The 21,700-nt window shown below is 33.7% G+C and overlaps 3 protein-coding genes across 3 annotated transcripts; 2 read left to right on the top strand and 1 right to left on the bottom strand.

Annotated features, from left to right (window-relative positions):
- Nucleotides 1-3,952: 3,952 nt before the first annotated feature.
- On the top strand, nt 3,953-7,732 carry LOC133316276 (low affinity sulfate transporter 3-like). Its single transcript, XM_061518008.1, has 12 exons — nt 3,953-4,288; nt 4,408-4,456; nt 4,554-4,761; nt 4,847-5,039; nt 5,195-5,260; nt 5,347-5,577; nt 5,675-5,801; nt 5,903-6,189; nt 6,696-6,889; nt 6,969-7,051; nt 7,148-7,224; nt 7,326-7,732. Exons 1-12 carry the CDS (start codon nt 3,953-3,955, stop codon nt 7,449-7,451), a joined length of 1,977 nt encoding a protein of 658 aa, XP_061373992.1. The 3' UTR covers nt 7,452-7,732.
- Nucleotides 7,733-8,815: 1,083 nt separating this feature from the next.
- On the top strand, nt 8,816-10,376 carry LOC133316317 (uncharacterized). Its single transcript, XM_061518056.1, has 2 exons — nt 8,816-8,978; nt 10,114-10,376. The coding sequence occupies exons 1-2, from the start codon at nt 8,874-8,876 to the stop codon at nt 10,246-10,248; spliced, it is 240 nt and encodes a 79-aa protein (XP_061374040.1). The 5' UTR covers nt 8,816-8,873; the 3' UTR covers nt 10,249-10,376.
- Nucleotides 10,377-12,823: 2,447 nt separating this feature from the next.
- On the bottom strand, nt 12,824-20,041 carry LOC133316298 (agamous-like MADS-box protein AGL104). The gene is made up of 12 exons (XM_061518037.1): nt 19,857-20,041; nt 18,615-18,668; nt 18,474-18,506; nt 18,328-18,346; nt 17,876-17,937; nt 17,727-17,754; nt 17,100-17,161; nt 16,886-16,985; nt 16,756-16,806; nt 16,492-16,592; nt 16,059-16,324; nt 12,824-12,942 (listed from the first exon to the last, which is right to left on the bottom strand). The coding sequence occupies exons 1-12, from the start codon at nt 20,039-20,041 to the stop codon at nt 12,824-12,826; spliced, it is 1,080 nt and encodes a 359-aa protein (XP_061374021.1).
- Nucleotides 20,042-21,700: the final 1,659 nt, after the last annotated feature.

Raw genomic sequence — 21,700 nt, 5'->3', positions numbered from 1 at the left:
ATCTCAGTTAAGGCCATTATCATTGGATCTGGCTGTGAAGTATTTCCCCGCTGGTTTAGTCGGGGTCTAGCCAAATCTGCTAATATTGGATCGGTCGGGTCAATAGGAGGATCAGAAGTCCTTCTTGGGCGAACCATAATTCTGCATATTTCACACAAAGGAATGAGTTAGCTACGCTCACACTCGATGATCAGACATGCATATCATAGTATTCCAAGAAAAACTCAAGAATATAACAACCCGAACAGTTCATGCAATATTTCACAGGCTCTTATAGAGAAACTGCTCTGATACCATAAATGTAACATCCCCGTCTCAAGCCGGTTCAATTAACATACATATGATAAAACAGAAAACAACGGAAGACTTAACTTCTGAAAATACGAGCTAACTTTTTCTTTTTCTTTTTAAATTCTCATTCGTCGTAAACGAAAATCGGGCAGAGTTTCCTCTATAAATCGGACAACTGGGGATTTTCCAATCCCTCACAGAAGCATTTCCTGATAAACAGTTTATACAAATATAATCAAATGCCCATCCGTGGGCGCATGCATAACTTGGCTCAGTGCCACTATATCTAACAGCATGCAATCCAACACGTAAACATATCTGAATACTACCTCATCATATAACGTGCCTGAATACCCAAATGTACATGCATCAAAGCGACAGACATGTACAAAACATATACAGGCCATATACACAATAAAGGATCAATATCATGATCCATCAAATGCGAAAATACTAAAATACATCAAACACTCCAAAAAGGTAGTAGCCTACAGCCACTCCAAATCCAATCTGTCAACTGCCTCAGCCACGTGTCGTGTCCCTGCCTAGTGAGGACTCACCGGGAATCTGGGCACCTGAAAATATGTCCCCAAAGAGGGGTGAGATTACAAATCTCAATAAGCTCCAGGTTTATAGAGAATTCTCCATACCCTTGGCTCACTCCTGCATGAAAGTCAGATACAGAGTATACAAATACAACATATAACAGATATCATAACAGAACAGAGCATATATCCATATCATATCAGAGATGTGCGCCGTCATTCCCAAGGGAGGACCCCAAGCGGAAATCAACGCACATGTTCCCGAGGGAGGACCCCAAAGCGGAACCAGACATATCAGAGGCGTACACCATCAGTCCCGAGGGAGGACCCCAAAGCGGACATCCGGGTACTATACAATCAATGGCCAGAGATTGTTACCGAAATCATATTACAGAAGTCATATCAGAGCAAAACATATCATGTTATCAAATAACTCTATATGAATGCATCTATACAAAGCATCTAAATCACAGTCATACAGTCCAACCATAGTTCACTAACCATGGTGGAGCACTCAAGCAGGAAAAGACTCCTTAAACATAGAGCTTACCTCTTGAAGCTTTACCAATACGCTTACTTGTGGAACAAGTTACTTTTATCGCTTCAAGAGATTTCCGATCCTTCTCAATCCCTAGGCACACCTAGAGAATAATTTACAATGCATCAATAAAATGATGCAATACCATAATTATTTCATAAGCATACATTTTATCGCTTATTTTCCTTTCTTTGCATTTTTGCCAATCCTATGCCAATACACAAGTCTAGACCTCTTTATAACCGTTGGTGTTCTTTAATTTAATCAACCATTCCCTTAGGAATTTTCAACATAAATCATGCTATTTTTCTTCAAAACTCATCACCTTTATACAATTTATTACAACACTTTTTATTTAAAATAAAATGTACAAAATATATCCCTAAATACCCTATAGGTCGAATCCTATAAGGGGAATTTCCAAAGATCCTTCTCTTTTACAATACATTTTCGTTACTTCATTACAACTTGCAAACACCTAGGAATGCTTCCACTAAATTCCTATTTTGAGTTTAGACACCAAGTCCTTTTTACTTAGGCATTCTTACTAACTCATCCATTTTCACTCATTTCCAACACACTATACCTTCACAATACATAATATAATTTTTCCACAATAACTCCTACTCACTCCATGATGGCCGAAACCTAGGAGGAAGATGCAATAGGGCTTTTAAATTTTTATATCACATGTGGATGCTTACTCAACACTATAACTTCCTAAACAACAATAATCCATCATAAATTTCACATTCCAACATCAATTATTCCCCACTCACAACATGCTCATATATTTCATAACTTAAATCATCAAAATAATATCATGGAAATAGAGGTTTCTTACCTCTAAACACTTGTACAAAGCCTAGAGAGCAATCTCCAAGCCAAGCTCCATCAAAAACTCACTTTTTCTCCTCCAATGAATAGTAACTCGAAAATGAGAGGAGGAATAACTCTTCACACACTCAACTATAGCTCAAATGGATAGGTGCAATGGATTCATTGAGTAGTTCCTAATCGATTTTATGTGGTGGGTCATTAGATTTGGTGGAAGATTCAAAGAGAATCAACAAAATCAGAAAAATACCCTAACCCCCTTTCTCATGGTGCAGCTCGGGTTTGGAGTGAGGAGAGGAGAGAGAATTTTATTTGGAAATGAAGCTTAAGTGACTTAAAAAGGTGAGCACATGTGGCCTTTTACCCGGGTATTTTTCTTTCGCGTATTTTCACTTAAACTAACCCGGAACTAACTCAAAGCTACAAATATATTTTTATTTTTCTAAAGTCCTTTACATGAACTGTTATTTTCTAAGGAACAATATTTATAATTCACAGTATGGTTTTTGCACCGTTTTTAACGAAATGCACTGTGAACCACTAACTGTACTTTATTAAATTCTGAAACTTAACACTTATAAACTTATCATTTTCTTGGGCCTATATTGACTTGCTTGGCATATATTGGACTTTCTTATTCTTATTTCATCAGTTATTTATTTCTGGACTCTACCGGTTGCTTAAACAGCAGTACAAAATACCCGGTATAAACACTATTCACGAGATTTTCACGGAAAGTGCCAGACTATACAATTTTTCGTTCTGAACTCATATTTGTCATCAGAATTTTCAAATTATGTTCCTAAAATTATTTTGCTCATTTTAAGCTCTACCGGTTAATTCACAAAACTGTAAATTCTCCGGCAGAACGAACTGTTCATAACATAGTCATGATTACAGTCAAAATACTCGAAATCGCTCACTGAATCTAATTATGGCATTTAAATCCTTAAATTAAATCTCTAACTAAGATTTACCAGTTAGGGTCATTATACAAGGCCCCAATTGGTCTCTCAACGTGGCTCCAGTGACCCCAAATAAAGTATGAGGTCCACCGTTGAATGAATATATGATATGAAGAGAGTGGATCCTTTCAGATTAAAATTTCACACAATCTAATCATAAAATTTTTTTTGTGTCTATCTCTTTCTTCGTATGTATTAAATAAGTGGAATTCAATTATTATTAATGAAAATAAAGATAGACACCAAAATTTCACATAATCATCATAAAATTTAACATGAGAGAATTCATTGAATGCCTTGTTGACCGAATATCAATTATTTAGCTAAAATGCATTGAAAATCCTCTTTCTTGCACAATATTGCACTGCTCACAATAATGACTAGCATAATGTGATTATTTGAAATTCACGTGAAATTCTTATTTAGATTGCTTTCCCATTGATAATAACTGGCTTTATGGGTTGAAGATTGAGGAACCACATAAAATTGGTTATATTCTCCTTCCATTACATGCAAAATGATGTCGGAAATGAGAATTGGCAAGATACTGAAAGCTAATTTGTCCCTTATCTACGAATAGATGCTCTGCTACATAAGCCAATCAAAGTGGTGCTACAACTACCCCTCATTAAGCATAGGCTTCTATCAAGCTCTGTGCTATCCCTTTCAGACAATCATCCAAATATGTCAAAATTAGTGGTGTTTATGGTATTCAACTGACAAGATTCTATGTTAAGTACAACTCAGAAGAGTTCAACCAAACACTTCAAACAATCATGGGTTCAGTGCCCCCTGAAGCTTCCAGTATGAGAGTGCAAGGTGTCCTTCACCCTGAGGATACTGGTCAAATAGAAAGGTCCAATTGGGTGCTGGATTCTCCCAATCCACCACCTCTCTGGAAGAAGCTACTTAGTTCAGTCAAGGAGACCCTTTTGCCTCATGGGAACAAGTTCTGTTGTTTCTCATCCAAGAAGAAAACTTTCCATGGATATGCTTTCTCATTCTTGCAGGGTTTATTTCCAATCCTTAGTTGGTTAAGAGATTACAATGCCTCAAAGTTTAAAGATGATCTGTTAGCTGGTTTAACTCTTGCCAGCCTGAGCATACCTCAGGTATTCACAAACATTTCTTTGATTTACTTCTGTCTTCAGAGCAATGCAGGAAAAATTAAAACGTTACATTCCCCCAGATTTTTACCTTCATTCTTGTATTTTTCATTTGAATGTTGCAGAGTATAGGATATGCTAATTTAGCAAAAGTGGATCCTGAATATGGACTGTGTAAGCATGAGTTTTTTTCCTTCTTTTTTTGTTTCAACATTTTAGTGAATCTCCATTCTTTCTAATTTCACTATTGGTTTGTTTTTGTTCCATTCAGATACTAGTGTTCTTCCTCCTCTTATTTATGCTATGATGGGGAGCTCAAGAGAAATTGCAATTGGACCTGTAGCTGTAGTGTCAATGCTGTTATCCTCCCTGGTTCAGAAAGTGGAAGATCCTGTTGCTAATCCCCATGCTTATAGAAACACCGTCTTTACTGTGACCTTCTTTGCTGGAGTTTTTCAAACTGCATTTGGTGTTTTCAGGTTGTTTCCTCATCTATTTGTGAAATTTCTTGTTAAGTTTTAGTTTTTCTCATAAACTAACTAGTTTATCTTCCAACATTTGCAGGTTGGGTTTTCTTGTGGATTTTCTTTCACATGCTGCCCTAGTTGGATTCATGGCAGGCGCAGCCATTATTATTGGTCTTCAGCAGCTCAAGGGATTGCTGGGAATTACTCACTTTACCTCCAAAACTGATGCAGTATCAGTGTTGGCATCTGTTTATAAATCATTACATCATCAAATTACTTCTGGAGAAAAAGTGAGTTGGTTTTGCCATTTGATTCATGTTCTAATAAAGTTTAGTTACATTTAGAAAAACATTACACAGAATCTTATTCTTAAATCTGAACCATCGAATTTATATAGGTCTTCTTGTTGATATTTGACATTATTCTTTGTTTATTCCGTTGACAGTGGTCCCCTCTGAATTTGATCCTGGGGTGCTCATTCTTGATTTTACTTCTAATTACTCGTTTTATTGTAAGTAATGAAATATCTGGTATTTACATTCCAATTCTTAACTATATCTGGCTAATGGGAACTTTTTATAATGTTTCTCATTTCAGGGCAGAAGAAACAAAAAGCTTTTCTGGTTGCCTGCTATTTCTCCACTTCTATCAGTTATACTATCAACTTTAATTGTGTATTTGTCAAAAGCTGATACACACGGGGTTAATATAATAAAGCACGTCAAAGGAGGCCTGAATCCAAGTTCAGTTCACCAGTTGCAATTCCATGGTCAAAATGTTGGACAAGCAGCTAAAATTGGACTGATTTGTGCAGTTATTGCACTCACTGTATGTTAATTCATTTCCTAATTTTCTCCAAATTATTATTTCTTTTTCCCTGTTCTGATTCCTGTGATTTTGATAGCAATCTGAACTTCTGATTCAGGAAGCAATAGCTGTTGGTCGATCTTTTGCTTCCATTAAGGGATACCATCTTGATGGGAACAAAGAAATGTTATCAATGGGATTCATGAACATAGCAGGATCTTTAACTTCATGCTATGTGGCAACTGGTATATCTTTTGTTAATAACTGTGCAATTAATTTGTAATACTTCTTTTATGTATTTGGTGTGTATCAAAGTTGTTTATAGTTTCCTGGTGAACACTTGCAGGTTCATTCTCAAGGACTGCAGTAAATTTCAGTGCAGGATGTCAAACAGCAGTATCAAATATTGTGATGGCCATTACGGTGGTTTTGTCCCTCGAATTATTTACAAGGCTCCTATATTACACCCCTATGGCTATCCTTGCTTCTATCATCCTCTCAGCACTTCCTGGATTGATTGACATAAGTGAGGCTTGCTATATCTATAAGGTTGACAAATTAGACTTTCTTGCCTGTGTTGCTGCTTTCTTGGGCGTCTTGTTTGTATCCGTAGAGATTGGTCTTCTTGTTGCAGTAAGTAATCGGCAGCTTTCAATTTTTTTCATTTATTGCATACTAAGTAGCATCCTTACAAGCAGACAGTAACCTAAAATTATTAACATTTTGCACATGAGACTTGTATTGATTTTGGTTGACTCCTAGCTCCTTAATTGCCTTACATATCGAGCTTTCAGAGTATGTTAGTCTGGTCAATTTTGGCATGACATTCATAACTTGTATAATTAAGTTTTGGAACCATCCAAACATCACTGTATAGTATATTTAGAGCATGTAAGAATTTTTCCATCACTCATTTGTCTTACATTTACAAGCATTTTTTAGTTAGGAATATAGCCTGTTTACTTGACCCATTATAACACCTCGTTCTAGAACTGATTTGTTAACATTGCATTATGATATTAAGCGCAGTTACAATCACATTGGTTCAATTAGAAATCCAGATAAATTTTTCTTTTTGAACAAAGCCGAATTTTAAAGTAATCAATTACGTGATCATAACATCAATTTTTAATGTGCAGGTGATAATCTCGTTTGCAAAGATACTGATACAATCAATTCGACCTGGAATAGAAGTTCTAGGTAGAGTTCCAAGAACTGAAGCCTTCTGCGATGTTACTCAATATCCCATGGCCATGAGCACTCCAGGCATCATAGTGATTCGCATAAGCTCTGGCTCACTTTGCTTTGCAAATGCTAATTTTGTCAGAGAAAGGCAAGCACTTTACAAAATGATTTAGAGAGGGTTTTAGCACAAATTAATACCATGTATGAATTTTTTTCACTTGTTCCAGAATACTGAAGTGGGTCATGGAAGAAGATGACCTTAAAGAAACTACCAAAGGAAGGGTCCAAGCAATAGTTCTAGACATGACAAGTGAGTTTTGTTACATTTTTAGAACTCAGAATTTTGACGCCTAAACATTCATAAATTTGATCTTATGCAATGTTCCTCTGAAATTCTCTTTAATAGACCTAATGAATGTTGATACTTCCGGAATTCTAGCACTAGAGGAACTGCACAAGAGGTTGCTTTCACGTGGCGTACAAGTGAGGCCACCATGAATCTATATTCTTTGGAAGTAACAATGTTTTATATGTAGTTGTCCAAAGTTATAAGATCTAACACTTGTGCTATGTGTTTTTAACAGTTAGCTATGGTCAACCCAAGGTGGCTAGTAATTCACAAGCTTAAGCTTGCACACTTTGTTGACAAAATTGGAAAAGAATGGATTTTCCTTACTGTTGGAGAAGCCATAGATGCATGTCTCTCCTAAATTTGCTAGCACTTGATATCACGTGTCTCTGTGCCATGCTATCTTTAAATTTTATTGCATAGGTTGTGGGTTTTGTTAAAATGTTAATGCTGAATTGCATATTTAAGCACATAAACTTGTGTGATATTATCTTCTCCTACACAAGCTGGTCAGCTATTCCAAATGGGATTGTGCCATGCTGCACCAGAGGGGGAGGGATATACCATGCACTATGGGGTGTCATAAACTACCTTATTGCTATAATTTCTCAATTTTGGAAGTGAGTGATGTTTATTTGTATGGCCACTTAAATGTAATTCAAATAAAGATTTAGATATAATTCATAATTATAGTAGTAATAGATTCGGGAATGGAATAAATCGAGTTGAGTACCTACTTGGATTCTTAGGAACAAAATTTTAAATTTCCCTTATAAAAAACCAGTATAGCCCGTACCTTTTTTTGCTCTACTTGCACTACAAATTTTTAAATTAAATTTTATAAAATAATTAATTACAATTTTTAAATTAATCTCTTACATGATATAAATAAATAAAATACATAAAAAAGGTAATAATATTGGACTAAGGGTATTAAACTAATAAATATAAATCAATATAATTAATATTTATTTATTTTTGAATAAACCACATGTATCCTTCACGGAGGTCATCCTGTTCAAGACAAGTCCAGAATTAAGACTTTAAATCCCAAAATATGGTACTAAAAAAGATCGAACACATGCTTTCACATTTATCTGCTCAGCTCCTATGCGTCAACTGAGCTACATCATTTGATATATAATTAACTTTATTAATAAGTAAATTAAGTATAATATTTATTTAAAATGAACAAGGAGTTGGGTGAGTTGATGTCTCGTGGCAAAAGGAAATTCGGTCTAAACATGGAAGAAAATAAAAAATTGGAACAAAATTATTTTATACCCGCCAAAATTAGTTATTGATTCTTCTTCGATTGGTTCATGTAATTAATAAGTCGTTAGGTATAATTAAATCAATAATTAATATTTAATATAAAATTTACTATTCTTATAAGATGCACGTTAATCCTTCCTCTAAAAAATCATATTACTTATACAATGCTGAATGCACTAATATTTGAGAACACTCAAATAGATATTCCATCAACATTTAAATTAAAATCAAATATGTATGTTAAAATAAACCCCTTAAAATTCTCCAAAAAAAAATCCCTAAATTTTTTATTTTTTATTTTTTGACGAACACGTGCTTATGTTAACTAAAATTAAACTAGTTGTTAAATGAAATATTCTGGTAGCCAACAAAATTGGTAAAATGGGCAACGTTTTCTTTTCAATATTTTATAAATAACAATCCAATAAACGACACATCGTTGAAGGCGTCGTCATACCTTGTACCCTTGTCTTGTTCAGTACCTGGTGGTTTGGTCGGAAACAGAACGATGGGAGCAGAAACTGAAGCGCAGGAAAAGCACGCAGAAGAGAGGCCAAGACCTTCTACCACTACTCTCACACAGGATCAGTTCCTCTCATGGAAGCGCCAGAAGGTTTTTCCTTCTCTCGCTTTTTCTATTACTTAGTTAGGGTTTTTTTTTTCTTTCCTTGTTTATTGCGTTTGAATTCTGTTTTCTTGTACACTTTTTTATAATGGGTAGGATGTTATATGATTTTACAACATTTTAACTTCACGGGCAATTAGAAATTTGAGAAATTTTATATTTTTTTCATAATTTAATGAGTAATATACTTAAAAGAAGAAATTTTCAAAATTATGATTGTAATGAAGTTTAGAATTAAGAAAAGAAGACCTTTTCATCTTATATGTTAACGTGGGGATTAATTCTTTGGGCTAATAAGGAACAAGGGTAGTTTGTGAAGATTAAAACTTTAGCAGCATGATCTGGGGTAGTTTAAACACAAAATTGGTTAGCTATCTTGTGTTGTTGATTGAACGCCAAAATGCAATAAGGGAGTTTTATTTTTTTTTATTTCCTTTTCCTTTCTAATTTTTGGTGTAACCTGGAAGGAAGAACATTAGCCCTGCCTCCTGCCACTTTCTAATTTAACAAGCAAGCTGCACTAATTAAACAGATTGATGGTCCTGATTGCTTCCTGGATTAATTAGATTTCTCTTAGATATGCTGGCACATGTCATTGATTTTAGTTCTTAGTAGCTCTCTTGTCTCCCTTAAAATAGAAGGATGCAGAGGAGATCATATATTCTAAACTTAGTGGTTGCATTTGATAATTACCAAAGTGAAGAAAACAGAAAAGCAAAGAACCAAGAATATAGATGTATTCAATGCGGAAGGCACAGGTCTCCTGCTTTAACAGTTTATTTTATTCTTCAACTTTTTATAATGAGAGTGGGAAGAGGAGGTTGGAGAGGGGGGGGGGGGGGGGGGGGGGGGGGGGAGGGCTTTATTTACATGCAAAATTTTTGGCAACTGCAAAGATTTTGCCATGTTGAAATCAGGATTGAGTAATTAAATGGCCTAGTCATTTACTAGGGATAGTGTTGCAACCGCTTTATTGAACTGCTAGTTGTTAAATGGCCTCAGTCAAACAGATTGAAGCACTTTTAAGCTACTTGTTTGAGAAATTTTGTTCGATTGCATGGAATCATCAATTTAATCCTATACAGAGTCTCCAAATTGATAGTGTCTGTATTCCTTTTTGCAGGATGCTGCTGCATCAGCCAGAAAAGCTGAAGCATCCAGGAAACGTGCTGAGGATATTGCAGCAGGAACAGTCCAAATGAATGGTTGGGAGCTGTTTGTGCATGAGCCATGGGTGTTTGATAACTCAAGTTATTGAGGTTTCTTTTCATTGGCTCAAAAAATTGTTTATGGTCATGCTTTGAATAATTTTATTGTAAATTAAGTATTTTTATTCATGCTTGTACTGTGGTGGGGTTCATCTATTAGATTTTATTATCTTTGTGATAGATTTATTTTATTTTATTTTTTGTCAAAATCTTTTTCCGTAGCAATATATTTCGGAAATATAAAGTTTGCCCCTTTGGTAAAGGAAACAATGAAAAGAATTGTTTCTATATATGGCCAGGGAGGATCTATTTCGCATTAAAAACCCTAAATTATGAGCAGTTAGAACGTCAATTTATTATCTATCTAATGATAAATTTCTTCTCTGATATTAGCATTTCCATATAGTTGGGAAGTTTAGTTAACTTCAATATTTAGTTCATATTGCACCTCCTTGAACTAAGCTTGAGATATTGTTGACAGATTCAGTCGTATTCAGGGGTACCTGCTATGTACCTTTTTTAGTGTGCATGAACTACTTACGGAAATAGTCTATACCACTTACTGGTTTCTAGATTGATTTTGCTAGTAGAAACTGTTAGAGATATAATAAAGGCATTAATAAGCCTCCACATGATAATTTAAGCGTTTAGGAGATTGGTATTTAGCATAGTATTAGAGTTTCTATGCCCAAGGGGTCAAGACTCACACAGGATAGAGTGGGCATGTTCATGTCTATGCTTTAATCCAATTGACTCTTCTTGCCTGGGAGCAATTTTGAGGGTTGAACTATCTTAGTTGTGCAACCTGGATTCCTTACGCATTGTTTTCCCTGTTGCTGAACAGCTGAAGCAGTATTTGTTACCTTGAGTTGTGTATACAATGCTTATTTTTTTGGTTTTTTTTTTTTACCACTGTTATGTTTGCAGTGACTAGTGCTTAAAATGTGATTAAACCCCACGATCTTAATTGTGCGTTCTCCTAGTTGACATTAGAATAATGTGTCATCTAAAGTTTTTTGCATTATTTATTGAGCATATAACATAAATTCGCACTACAGCAGTATACCCATTTTTTTTACTGGCCAAATAATTCAATATTCTTTTCTTGTCATTTAAAATTTCATTAACTACTTTAAAAATTTGTGAATATATAATTTACACAATCTTACAAGTTGGAAGGTCTAATTGCACACCTATAGTATACCTTATTAACCAATAATTGAATCATTATTAACCAAATTTGCTGGTGTGGAAATGGTGTACTTTCGAAAAATAAACCCGTGCAACAATTGGTGAAGATGTTACACCAAAATTAGGTTATGCAAGTAATATTTCTAAAATGATAAAATACTGCTCCGAATATGAAGTTCGGTGTGTAGGATAGAAATAAGTAAGGTAGGTCTCATCTAGTGTACTCGTAATGAAAACTAAAAGGACATGCTATCTTTGAGAATTGATTGAATAATAATAATGACTCAACGAATATTTGAGTTGACACCATTTGATTCATCCGCCCTTGAGAATTCCATGCACTTTTCATTCTGATTGTTAATTTGTTCATTGTTCATTCCGTGTGAAAATTTAATTTATTTGAAAAAGATACTGTTCATATGTGCATGCCTCTGGTTTTGGCCTTTTGGGCACTTTTTCCCCGAAAGAAATATATTAATAGTGTTGTTTGAAGAACTAAAGTTCTTATTTTCAGTCTGAGGATGAAAACAATATATCTTTTGTTCGTGTTTCAACTTTCATGGTCTTATGGCAAATGGAGGAGGCTTGATATGCATTTTTATTTACTGGTTATGGATGAGGATTCATTCAGGATGTTGTTCTAGATATCTATTGCTTTAGCCCCTGATGGGGATGTGCACTCAACCGTACTGTTGGGTTGTGAAACCAAAATAAGTATATGAAGGGTTACTTTGAGATGAATTAAGGATTATAATCAATGGTGACAAGGATCTAATGCAATGATTTCATCTTAGTGAATTTAATAGAAATATGTTACATATTTTTGTTGAAACATTAGGGGGTGATTACCTTATTGAGAATATTAATATTGTCACGACATGTTTGGAGGACATCAGGATGAGAGGCGACTGTATACAGTTCGGGAAACATCTAGCTTCATTAAAAAATGCAAACAGGTTTAGTCTATCACCACCCTTTATTCTGGTAAGCAAATAGATAATCGTATTGTAGAGTTTGAGAGGGATGATAAAAAGTTAAAAAGCCAGTAGTTGTATAGATAAGAATAGTTTATACGAGGATAGTGTAAAGTTGTAGAGTTTGAAGATAGGGATCGAGAGTATGTGACTAAGGTCCCTTTTCCTCTTAGATTAGTAAACCCCGACACTAGGAAGTCAAGTGATATTTTACAAATTTTTAAACAGGTGCAAATTACTTTGTCTTTTCGTGATGCTATTAGACAGGTGCTTATATATGCTCAAATTTTGAAGAATCTACTATATAAAAAAAAGTCTTGTTCCACAAAAGGCCTCCTTGACTGAACTATTAGAAATAGAATTCAAGTATGAATGGTGTGAAGTCTCAATCCCACGTTGATTAGACATAAAACAAATGTGAATTATATAAAAGTTGAGTTGAGATGTAATGTTAGTGCTCTTAGTATGGTTTGTCATCCGATCCATTGGAAGAGGTATCTTTTGCAAATGCTGGTCTAAGTACTGGGATGCCTATCAGCTGCATTAGGCCAAGATGAAAGCCCAGTCCAAACTCAGCAGCTGCAATCACAATTGATATTACCAGTTTATCATATTAATATGAGGAAGCATCCGTTTATAAATTTTTGTAAATTACATTATGTACTATACTATATACTTCTGGGAGTACATATTGTAATTTGTAAACAAAAAAATTTGTGAATATAACCCTCCCTTTTTAGTATTTCTCTTAAAATGCATTTACTATTTTCTTTCAATTGCAAGTTAGTTATAACAAACCTGGTTAGGAAATTGTATAATAGTGATGGAAGTTATAAAGAAAGGCACAGAAATTCCACCCCCCCCCCCCCCCCCCCCCCCCCAACAACACTACCTCTCTCTCTCTCTCTACTCTCGTTTCCCTTCCCTACGTCCCCTATACATTCTCTTCCTTCTCTCATTGTGACTACTAAATTTTGGAACTACATTCTCAATGAATATCATGTTAAATATTTATATAATGACCATAGATAGATCTAGGTGCCGGTGTTAATTGATTGCCTTATTCTATTTGCTTGCAGATGGGTCTCGGGAGTTGGAAACCAACTAAGTGTCTGTTTGGATTCTCTATATGCATAAGCTAGGCCAAACAGATTTTGGGAAAAACTCTTATAATGAAAAGTTCTTTTTTTTATAATGAACAAAAAAGTTGAAAACTAAAAGTTCCTAGGAAGAGTTTTTTTTTAAGCTCTTATCTGTTTTTCTTGAATTGTGTGCTTTTTTTTAGAATTGAGAGTTATAAAGATAGAAAGAGAGAGATAATTTTCTTGAAACATGTGCTTTTAAGTACTTTTTAAGTTAAATTTTTATGTAATTACCAAACACCTTTTAGCTTCTTCTTTTTAGCTTTAACTTATAAGAAGTTTTTAGCTTAAAAATAAGAGGATCCAAACAGACTCTAAGATGGCTCTTAAAATAGCTGATAGATGTATTATATATCCTAGAGACATTGTTGATGATTTTTCATAAAAATTGAGAACATTTACTTTTCTATTGATTTTTTAAAGCTTGATACTAAGCCTATTTATTACCCTTGTACCCTTATTTATGTCATTTTAGGTCCCTCGTTCTTAGCTACATATAATGCATTGGTTAACTGTGGAAGTGGTGTCTTGAAACTATCATTTGACAATGTGGCTATTGAGCTTAATGTGTTTCATTTCAGTAAACGGGTTCCTAATTATTATAATAACAAGGTACATAAATTGAATTTGATTGATAGTTTGGTTCATGACTCAATATGTCTGAGTAGTGACGATCCATTATTTGCATGCTTGAATTATTTTAATGCTGCTGTTGATGTCAATTTGTCATTAGGAAAATAAATTCTTTATTAGATTAATTCATCTAATGAATGTGGAAAGGTGGTATCCCAAGGTCCAACCAAAACCTTGTTTTCATCCTCACCTTTTCCATCGATTCTCGAGCTGCCTAAGTTAGAAATTTAGCCCTTACCAAATACCCTAAACTGTGTTTTTAGGCTCTAATGAGCTATGTAGCACTGATACGACACGCGACACGTGACACGACACGACACGACACTCCGACACGTCAATCCTAAAAAATTATGGATTTCGACACGCTGGGACACGTTTTAATATTAAATAATATTTTTAATTTATATAGTGTATATTTCATTTAATATTTAATAATTTAACAAAAAAATGAAACTAAATTAATAATACTCATCAACACGTTATAAAGATGGAATCTTTAATAAAAAAAATAAGAACTGGGATAAGAGAGAGATATATCAGATAGAGAGATCAAATCATATTAGAGAGAGATCAGAGAGAAGAAGATACAACAAGAGCGTAATAGGAATTGACAACAATGATACTGAGATGATCTCTTATCTACTTAAGGGGAAGAGAGACAAAAGAAAAAATTGATATGATCAGGTGGAAGCTTTATTAATATATTTTAACTTAAAAAAAAAAATTAAAAAATTTAAAAAAAAAAATTAAAAAAAAATTACGAAAATGCCATTTGACCGTGTCGGACACGGTCAAATTCGCGTGTCGAAATAGTCAACGTGTCGGAAAAAGTCAACCGCGTGTCCGACACCGTGTCGGAGCGTGTCGCCGTGTCGGAGCGTGTCGGACCCGACTCTTCCTGTTTTTACAAGTGTCCGTGCTTCCTTGCTAATGAGACGCTACCTAGCATTAATAGCTTCTGATTTAGATGAGTCCCAAAAACTATAGTTTTTGGACATGTTAAAAAAAGTGAGGAAGCTTTTGTTAAAAACCTTGAGGTAACCACCCCAAAAGCTAGCTCAAAGGGTGGGAGTGCCCAAGGTCTTATAAAGACCACATTAGTTGCACATACAACCAATGTGGAACTATATATCTCAACACGCCCCCTCACACGAGAGCCCATTGGGCTTGAAGAGTGGACAATGCAACAGACTCAGCCTACCTGTGCTAAGAAACGCCACAAGAGAAAGTGGGGGGCAGCGAGGCTCTGATACCATGTTAAAAACCTTGAGGTCATCACCCTAAAAGCTAGCTCAAAAGGTGGGAGTGCCCAAGGTCTTATAAAGACCACATTAGTTGCACATACAACCAATGTGGGACTATATATCTCAACAGCTCTAGCATTACAATTTCCTTTTCATAGTCACGCCTCTTTGAGTTGAGAACCCATCATTTTGAAGCAAACCTACACTCATGGAATCTTTGTGAACCATATTGCATGAAGCTAGCTCCAATCCTAGCATGCCTTTGAGACCTTAATTGCCTAATAACAGCTAGCTACATGTGTCGTTGGACAAATTGTGTTGAGGCATAATGGAGAACGCCCGTTTATATCACACTAACTCAAAATTGGTAAGTTCCTATAATGCTAAAAGAACAAAAAAAGAAAAGAAAAAAATTGTTTGCTGTTTCTTTCAAGCTATTCTATTTTTTTTTTTCTTTTTTCTTGGTGATACAAGTACCATCACAAGTACAATTTCTATGCACATTATCATCATTTACCTAATCTTACACATACCCAGCTAAAATGACATTTAGCAGCTGGCTGGCTTCATATTTATAACAAAAGTATTTAAGAATGGGGCTTGGCTTCTCATTCCTCATAGCATTAGCCATTTAGTATGTGTCATTGAGTATTAAGCTGATGATGATGTTGTTTACAATCATATTCTGCAGATTCATTCTTGGGCGGTTCCACGTGTGAGGCAGTGATTGGGATATTCACCTGCCCATGTGGCATCATATCTGGCATGTCATGTCCCATCATGTCATGTTGAATATGATGAGGATACAATGTGTATCCTTGAGGCCATGCTTCGAGGTTCCCATCGCTTGGATTTGTCACGTGACACTCTCCCATGCCTCGTGGATCAGCATTCGAACTCGTCCCATGTGAAAATGAACCGTACACGGTGGACGACAAATCCCTGAACATTTCATTACTTTTATTATATTCATTTACAGAAAAAAGAAAAAAACAAAAACAAAAACAAAGATCAAATATTTGTGCATAAGAAAAATGTTTGTAATTTTCTTAAAGGAATTAATCATCAATCATAAATAATTAAATAAATAAAAAACATGAAATTGAAACCTGAGATGATCCAAAGGAGCGGATGTATCAAACATCTGGGAATGGTTCTGACTACCATCCTGCAACCAACCTACATTCTCGAAAGTTGTCGGCATCCCCTGCTACAGTTTTTTTTTATTATTTATTTATCTAATTAATTTTAAATAACAAGCGTATATATAAATTCTTATTACAAAATATAAATTCTGATATATATATATATATATATATATATATATATATATATATATTGATTCATCGTTATTAATAATTGCATTTAGTTACCTGAATACCAGATGGATCATACGAAGATAGATGATTGCTCAACATATATTCCTGCAACCACAAAAGTTTTTCAAATAATATATCACACGACAAAGAAAAAAAAAAATAGAGTAATAGATTATTATCAAACCTTTCTCTGTATGACACGTGTTAAGGTATCTACCAGGTGCTTTTCGCTGGCTTCGAGCTCCCCCATAGATGTCATCTTTAATGGGTCGGGTTCATATATCCTGTGTTCATCCTCACAACATTAATACCATTAATGGAAAAAATAAAATAAACAAATACGTGGGACAGTTATATTATAAATAAATAAATAAAGCATCAAATTATTTTCAAGGAACCTTATCTGCTCCTCGGCCATTTGAAGTTGTTGCTGTAACCTACTAACTTCTTGTTGGAGTTCCTAATAAACAAGAGATTTTCATGATCACGACAAAGAAGATGACAGCAACAATAATAAAAATAAATAGTCTTATCTCACATGATAAATACTCTTATCTTTAAAAGGCTTATACTTAGTTTTAAGGGGAAAACGAATATCATGTAACAATTAACACGATATAAAAAATTTTACCTACTGATTCATTGGTTTGCGCACCAATATTTTTTATTTTTTGTTTTTATTACATGTACGGGACTCACATACATTTTTGTTTCAGTAGGAAAAATTGTTTAGATTCTGTTACATGATGATAGCTTTACCCTAGTTTTAAATATGGGGAAGGTTATAATTACTACCTCTTTTTGTTACTACTTGTTATTACTAAATCATAACCATTGATTTCCGTCAATCTAACGGTTATAATTTGTTTGAAATTAATAATTAAATAATAAGTATGACCCAATAAATTATAACCGTTAGATTGACGAAAATCAACGGTTACGATTTAGTAATAACAAGTAGTAACAAAAAGATGTAGTAACTATAACTCTTCATTTAAATATAGAATATAGCATAGTTTGCTTACCTCAATCTCAGAGTTAATGTCTCCCGGACTTTTTTGAAGCAGGGGATGAAACGGTAGGAAAGGAAAAACAAAAATTTAGCACTATTAGATCATCCGAAATTCTTTGAGAAAATAATTCAAAAAAATAAATATTTGACATATTTACGAACTTGGCTAGCTGAAGAGCTATGTCATTTTCACTCCTCAGTTGTTGAAGGGTCCTAAGCAAATACTGCAAAATGCCCCAAACATTTATAAAATATTCAGATTCGTACTACAGGAACCACTCCGTATTTTAATTTGAAGATCTTGTATATTCCTATAAAAATTCATAGATAGCTAGGACAGTATATTTAATCATTCATGCTTTAAATATTGTCGTAAATTTTCAAGTAATTAATTCTCGGGGTTTGTTTTTCTCACGTTGCATGAAAAAATAAATTCTTACTACACATACTATAAAAAGGTGTGCTACTTATTTTTTAAATAGGTGAATCCCACGGTTAATGTATCTATGACATGAGATTAGAATTTTCTTACAACATAAGATTTATTTTTCTCTTAATTTTCATATTTTCTGGAAAGGGTTTAATCTTTATATAAATATAGTTAGTGAAAATACCTCTTTGTTTTGAATACCCCTGCAAAAATAAATAAATAAAACAAAGAAATGGAAATTAGTTAAGTGCAATAGTTAATTTGCTCGTGAAAGCAGCAAATAAAGGAACTAAAGAAAAAGTAAAAGAAGGCAGAGAAAAGAGAGTATACCTGCGGTAGGGTTGCTCAGGAAAACTTACAGCGCTACAAGAAACAAATTACTATAAATAATCAAATTAAAAAGCCGAGTATGAACAGAAATTTAGAAGGACCATAACTCATGCGAAATCAAGTTACATGTTCTGAACATACTTATCTCTTTCTTGGTCAGGAAGATTAATGTAACGTGTAAAAACATCCTCAATCCTGATTACCACAAAAATAACAATATCATTATGGCTCATTATATAATGGATCTCATCATCAGCAGACCCAAAATTTAAAACTAAATAATAATAATAATAATAATAATAATAATAAATGGTAATAACTAATAACTAATCAGGATGGGTTGCGAAAAAGGAATTTAAAAGCATACACTTAGGAGAGTTTAAAACCATATCCAAAAGGCCTAAATTATATAAGTAAACCAGGTTGAAGTTCATGCGACACTATATGTCAATTAACACAAACAATACATCTCAAGGTTATGGATTAAAAAAAAAACTATTTGATCGGTGTAGTTTTAAAATTTTGCATAAGCAGTTCCTTCTTTTAAAAGAATAATCATTATTCGGTCACAACTTTGAAAATCTTCTTTTTGGCACATTAATTTGGTGCTGCTTTAAAACAAATTTTAAGGCCAACGATTTTAAGGCAAAGATTCTACAACATATCTTGGTCAAGATCCTAATTCTCGGGGCACAAACATGTTCAATCCGCTAAAAAAGTAGGAACATAAACAATCAAACTGCCCAAAAGAAAATCTACAACTCTACGAAACTATGACATACATAACTTTTGGTCTACCTTCGCGCCATTGCATCTAAAGTATAAATAAGACCTTGGTGGGAAGCGAATATATACAGGAACAATAGCGATCATAAATCCCAAGTAATGGTGATATAGAAATTTAGGGGAAGATTTTGCTTCTTAAAGGAATAGAGTAACATGGTATTGAATTTTTTTATTTTTTGGATACTGATGTTGATTTTTTCTCTCCACAGAAAATGTTGACAGCCATCTTTTGTTCAATTAAAAAAATTTATCTTCCAAATTAAAAGGAAAATAATGTGACAAGTCATTAATTGCATTCGTTATATATAGTTCATAACCCTTTAGAGGTGAGAATTATGTGAAGAAAATGAAGAAGGAATGATCTCAACTTTCTCTAAATCGATCCAATGCAATCACTGTCGTATTCAAGAAATATTGATAAAGGAGGAAGGAGGAGACATGTTTCATATTTGAAGGGAAAGACAATGCCCAATAATTAATACATCATACATATCATTATAATTAACAAACAAATGATAGCAAAATAAATTGAATTTTCATTTGCAATGGAAACAAATTAACAGGAATATATATACATGTATAAGATCAAGAGGGTACCTTCTTTTGCCAGAAAAGTGGCTGAGACGTCCTGAAGGAGAAAACATAATAAGGGCAATATCAATGTCACATAGGATAGATAACTCGTAAGCTTTCTTGATGAGGCCATTTCTACGCTTTGAGAATGTAACTTGTCGATTGGTGGTGTTTTCTATTCTTTTTATTTCAAGTTTAACACGACCCATCTCGATGATTTATTATCTATCAAGTGTAAAGTATGTATGTACGCATGCAAAAAAAGGAAATGCAGAATCTGTAGGAGGAAATCTAAAATGCCCTCTCTTTTTTTGAATCAGAATAACAGAAAAATTATAATATATGGAGACATGCATGAAGAACCTTAAAAGAAGGAACCGTTGGATAGGAGAGAGAGGGAAGGGAATGGTTAAAAATGGGTGAGAGGAGAAAAGGGAGGGAGGCGGAGAGATTGATGAGTTTATAAAGGAAAGGGTCTCAGTTGCTTTGGGGTCATTTCTTTGTTTAATGTTAATGAATAGAGCACAATGAAAGCAAATGAAACAAAGTGAACCATTAGTTCGGAACATATTTTGGTTCATTGAATAGGTAGGGTAGTCTTCATATATGTATGTGTTCTTTGCAATTCGAAGTGTTTGGCATATCAAATTACTACGCACTCTAGTTGAACTTCATTCATTTAATGCAATTATTTTTTTGTTTCATTATAATGGTTTAAAAAATTATCCACTCAAAATATTTGACAGGGACATCTAAAGTAAATTTTTATGTGAAGTGAGTAAGTAAGAACATGCCTATTATTAATTTAATCTAAAGTTTGTCATCTTAATCCATCAAATTTTAGAGATAAATATACTATACATTCTTACTTTAAAAAAAAATCATTTTACAATATTTCTTCTAAAATATTATACATAATTTTACTGAAATCCACCTATTTGGATCAGACCAACTTATCGGTTGTGCCATGGCCTTAAGATTAATTTTATGGTAATTAAATTTTTTAATGAATAATTTATATTCAATAAATAAAATCTTGCTTGTCTACACTTAAATACCCATTGAAATAATTATTTTCAATATCATAAATCGATTATATTTTTCACATCATGAATTAAGTATTCATTGTAAGAAATGCATATATGGTTTATAAGTTGAACATGATTAGGAGTGGGAATAGACTAGATAACATGTCAAAAATTATGGCCTTGCCCAGTATAGATCTATTTATTATATAAGTTAATCCAAGCCTTTTTCAAAAATCTATTTAATTAAAAAAATCAAATTTTAGATTATTAAAGAAAGTTTTAAATGCATTAAAAATAAAAAATAAAAAAATTACGGTCACTTGCGGTCAAGTGCGCAATAGTAGGTCTGTCACTAGTTAGGAACTCCACCAAGTCTAGTAGAAAAGAAGTGACTGTATGCAATATAGTATGTGCATCCAAAAGGGTCACCATTTCCTCTCTTGTTATGCCTTTTCTAGGGAGGAAAGTTGAATTGTAAAGTGACGAATAATAATAATAATTGCTAGTTATACATAAGCCAATGTAACCGCAAGTGCCAATTGTGCGTTAAAGTGACAAAAAAAATGAATTGCCAGTTAAAGAGACAACATAAGTCAATATGCGTTAAAATGACGAAAAAAAAAAATTTGTCTGCACTTGTGATCAGTTGCAATTGAATGGGTCCGCCACTGGATTAGATGCAGGTGCAATCAAAACTAATAATGAATGGAAGACTTAGGCTGCGTTTGTATGGACTTTTTAATAAAGTCCTTTTTATCACTTCTTTATTTTAAAAGTACTTTCTATAAAAGTTACAGCTATTTAGATTTTAAAAAAAATATTTGATTTTTGAAAAAATTA

The sequence above is a fragment of the Gastrolobium bilobum genome, unplaced genomic scaffold (genome assembly GCF_033153095.1).
Source record: "Gastrolobium bilobum isolate Gb01-03AN ecotype WA unplaced genomic scaffold, APGP_CSIRO_Gbil_v1 utg3519, whole genome shotgun sequence".
Classification (NCBI taxonomy): Eukaryota; Viridiplantae; Streptophyta; class Magnoliopsida; order Fabales; family Fabaceae; genus Gastrolobium; species Gastrolobium bilobum.
Note: the sequence above shows the minus strand (reverse complement) of the source record. Positions and strands in the feature narration are given on the sequence as shown.

Bases quoted from the DNA above. Each gene is read 5' to 3' on its own strand.
- LOC133316276 (XM_061518008.1), top strand. From the start codon at position 3,953: ATGGGTTCAGTGCCCCCTGAAGCTTCCAGTATGAGAGTGCAAGGTGTC. The intron at 6,190-6,695 runs GTAAGTAATCGG...TTTAATGTGCAG, and splicing joins AGATTGGTCTTCTTGTTGCA to GTGATAATCTCGTTTGCAAA. The intron at 7,225-7,325 runs GTGAGGCCACCA...TGTTTTTAACAG, and splicing joins TGCTTTCACGTGGCGTACAA to TTAGCTATGGTCAACCCAAG.
- LOC133316317 (XM_061518056.1), top strand. From the start codon at position 8,874: ATGGGAGCAGAAACTGAAGCGCAGGAAAAGCACGCAGAAGAGAGGCCA. The intron at 8,979-10,113 runs GTTTTTCCTTCT...TCCTTTTTGCAG, and splicing joins TCTCATGGAAGCGCCAGAAG to GATGCTGCTGCATCAGCCAG.
- LOC133316298 (XM_061518037.1), bottom strand. From the start codon at position 20,041: ATGGGTCGTGTTAAACTTGAAATAAAAAGAATAGAAAACACCACCAAT. The intron at 16,986-17,099 runs GTTCCTTGAAAA...GGATGAACACAG, and splicing joins ATGGCCGAGGAGCAGATAAG to GATATATGAACCCGACCCAT. The intron at 16,593-16,755 runs GTAACTAAATGC...AAAAAACTGTAG, and splicing joins ATGATCCATCTGGTATTCAG to CAGGGGATGCCGACAACTTT.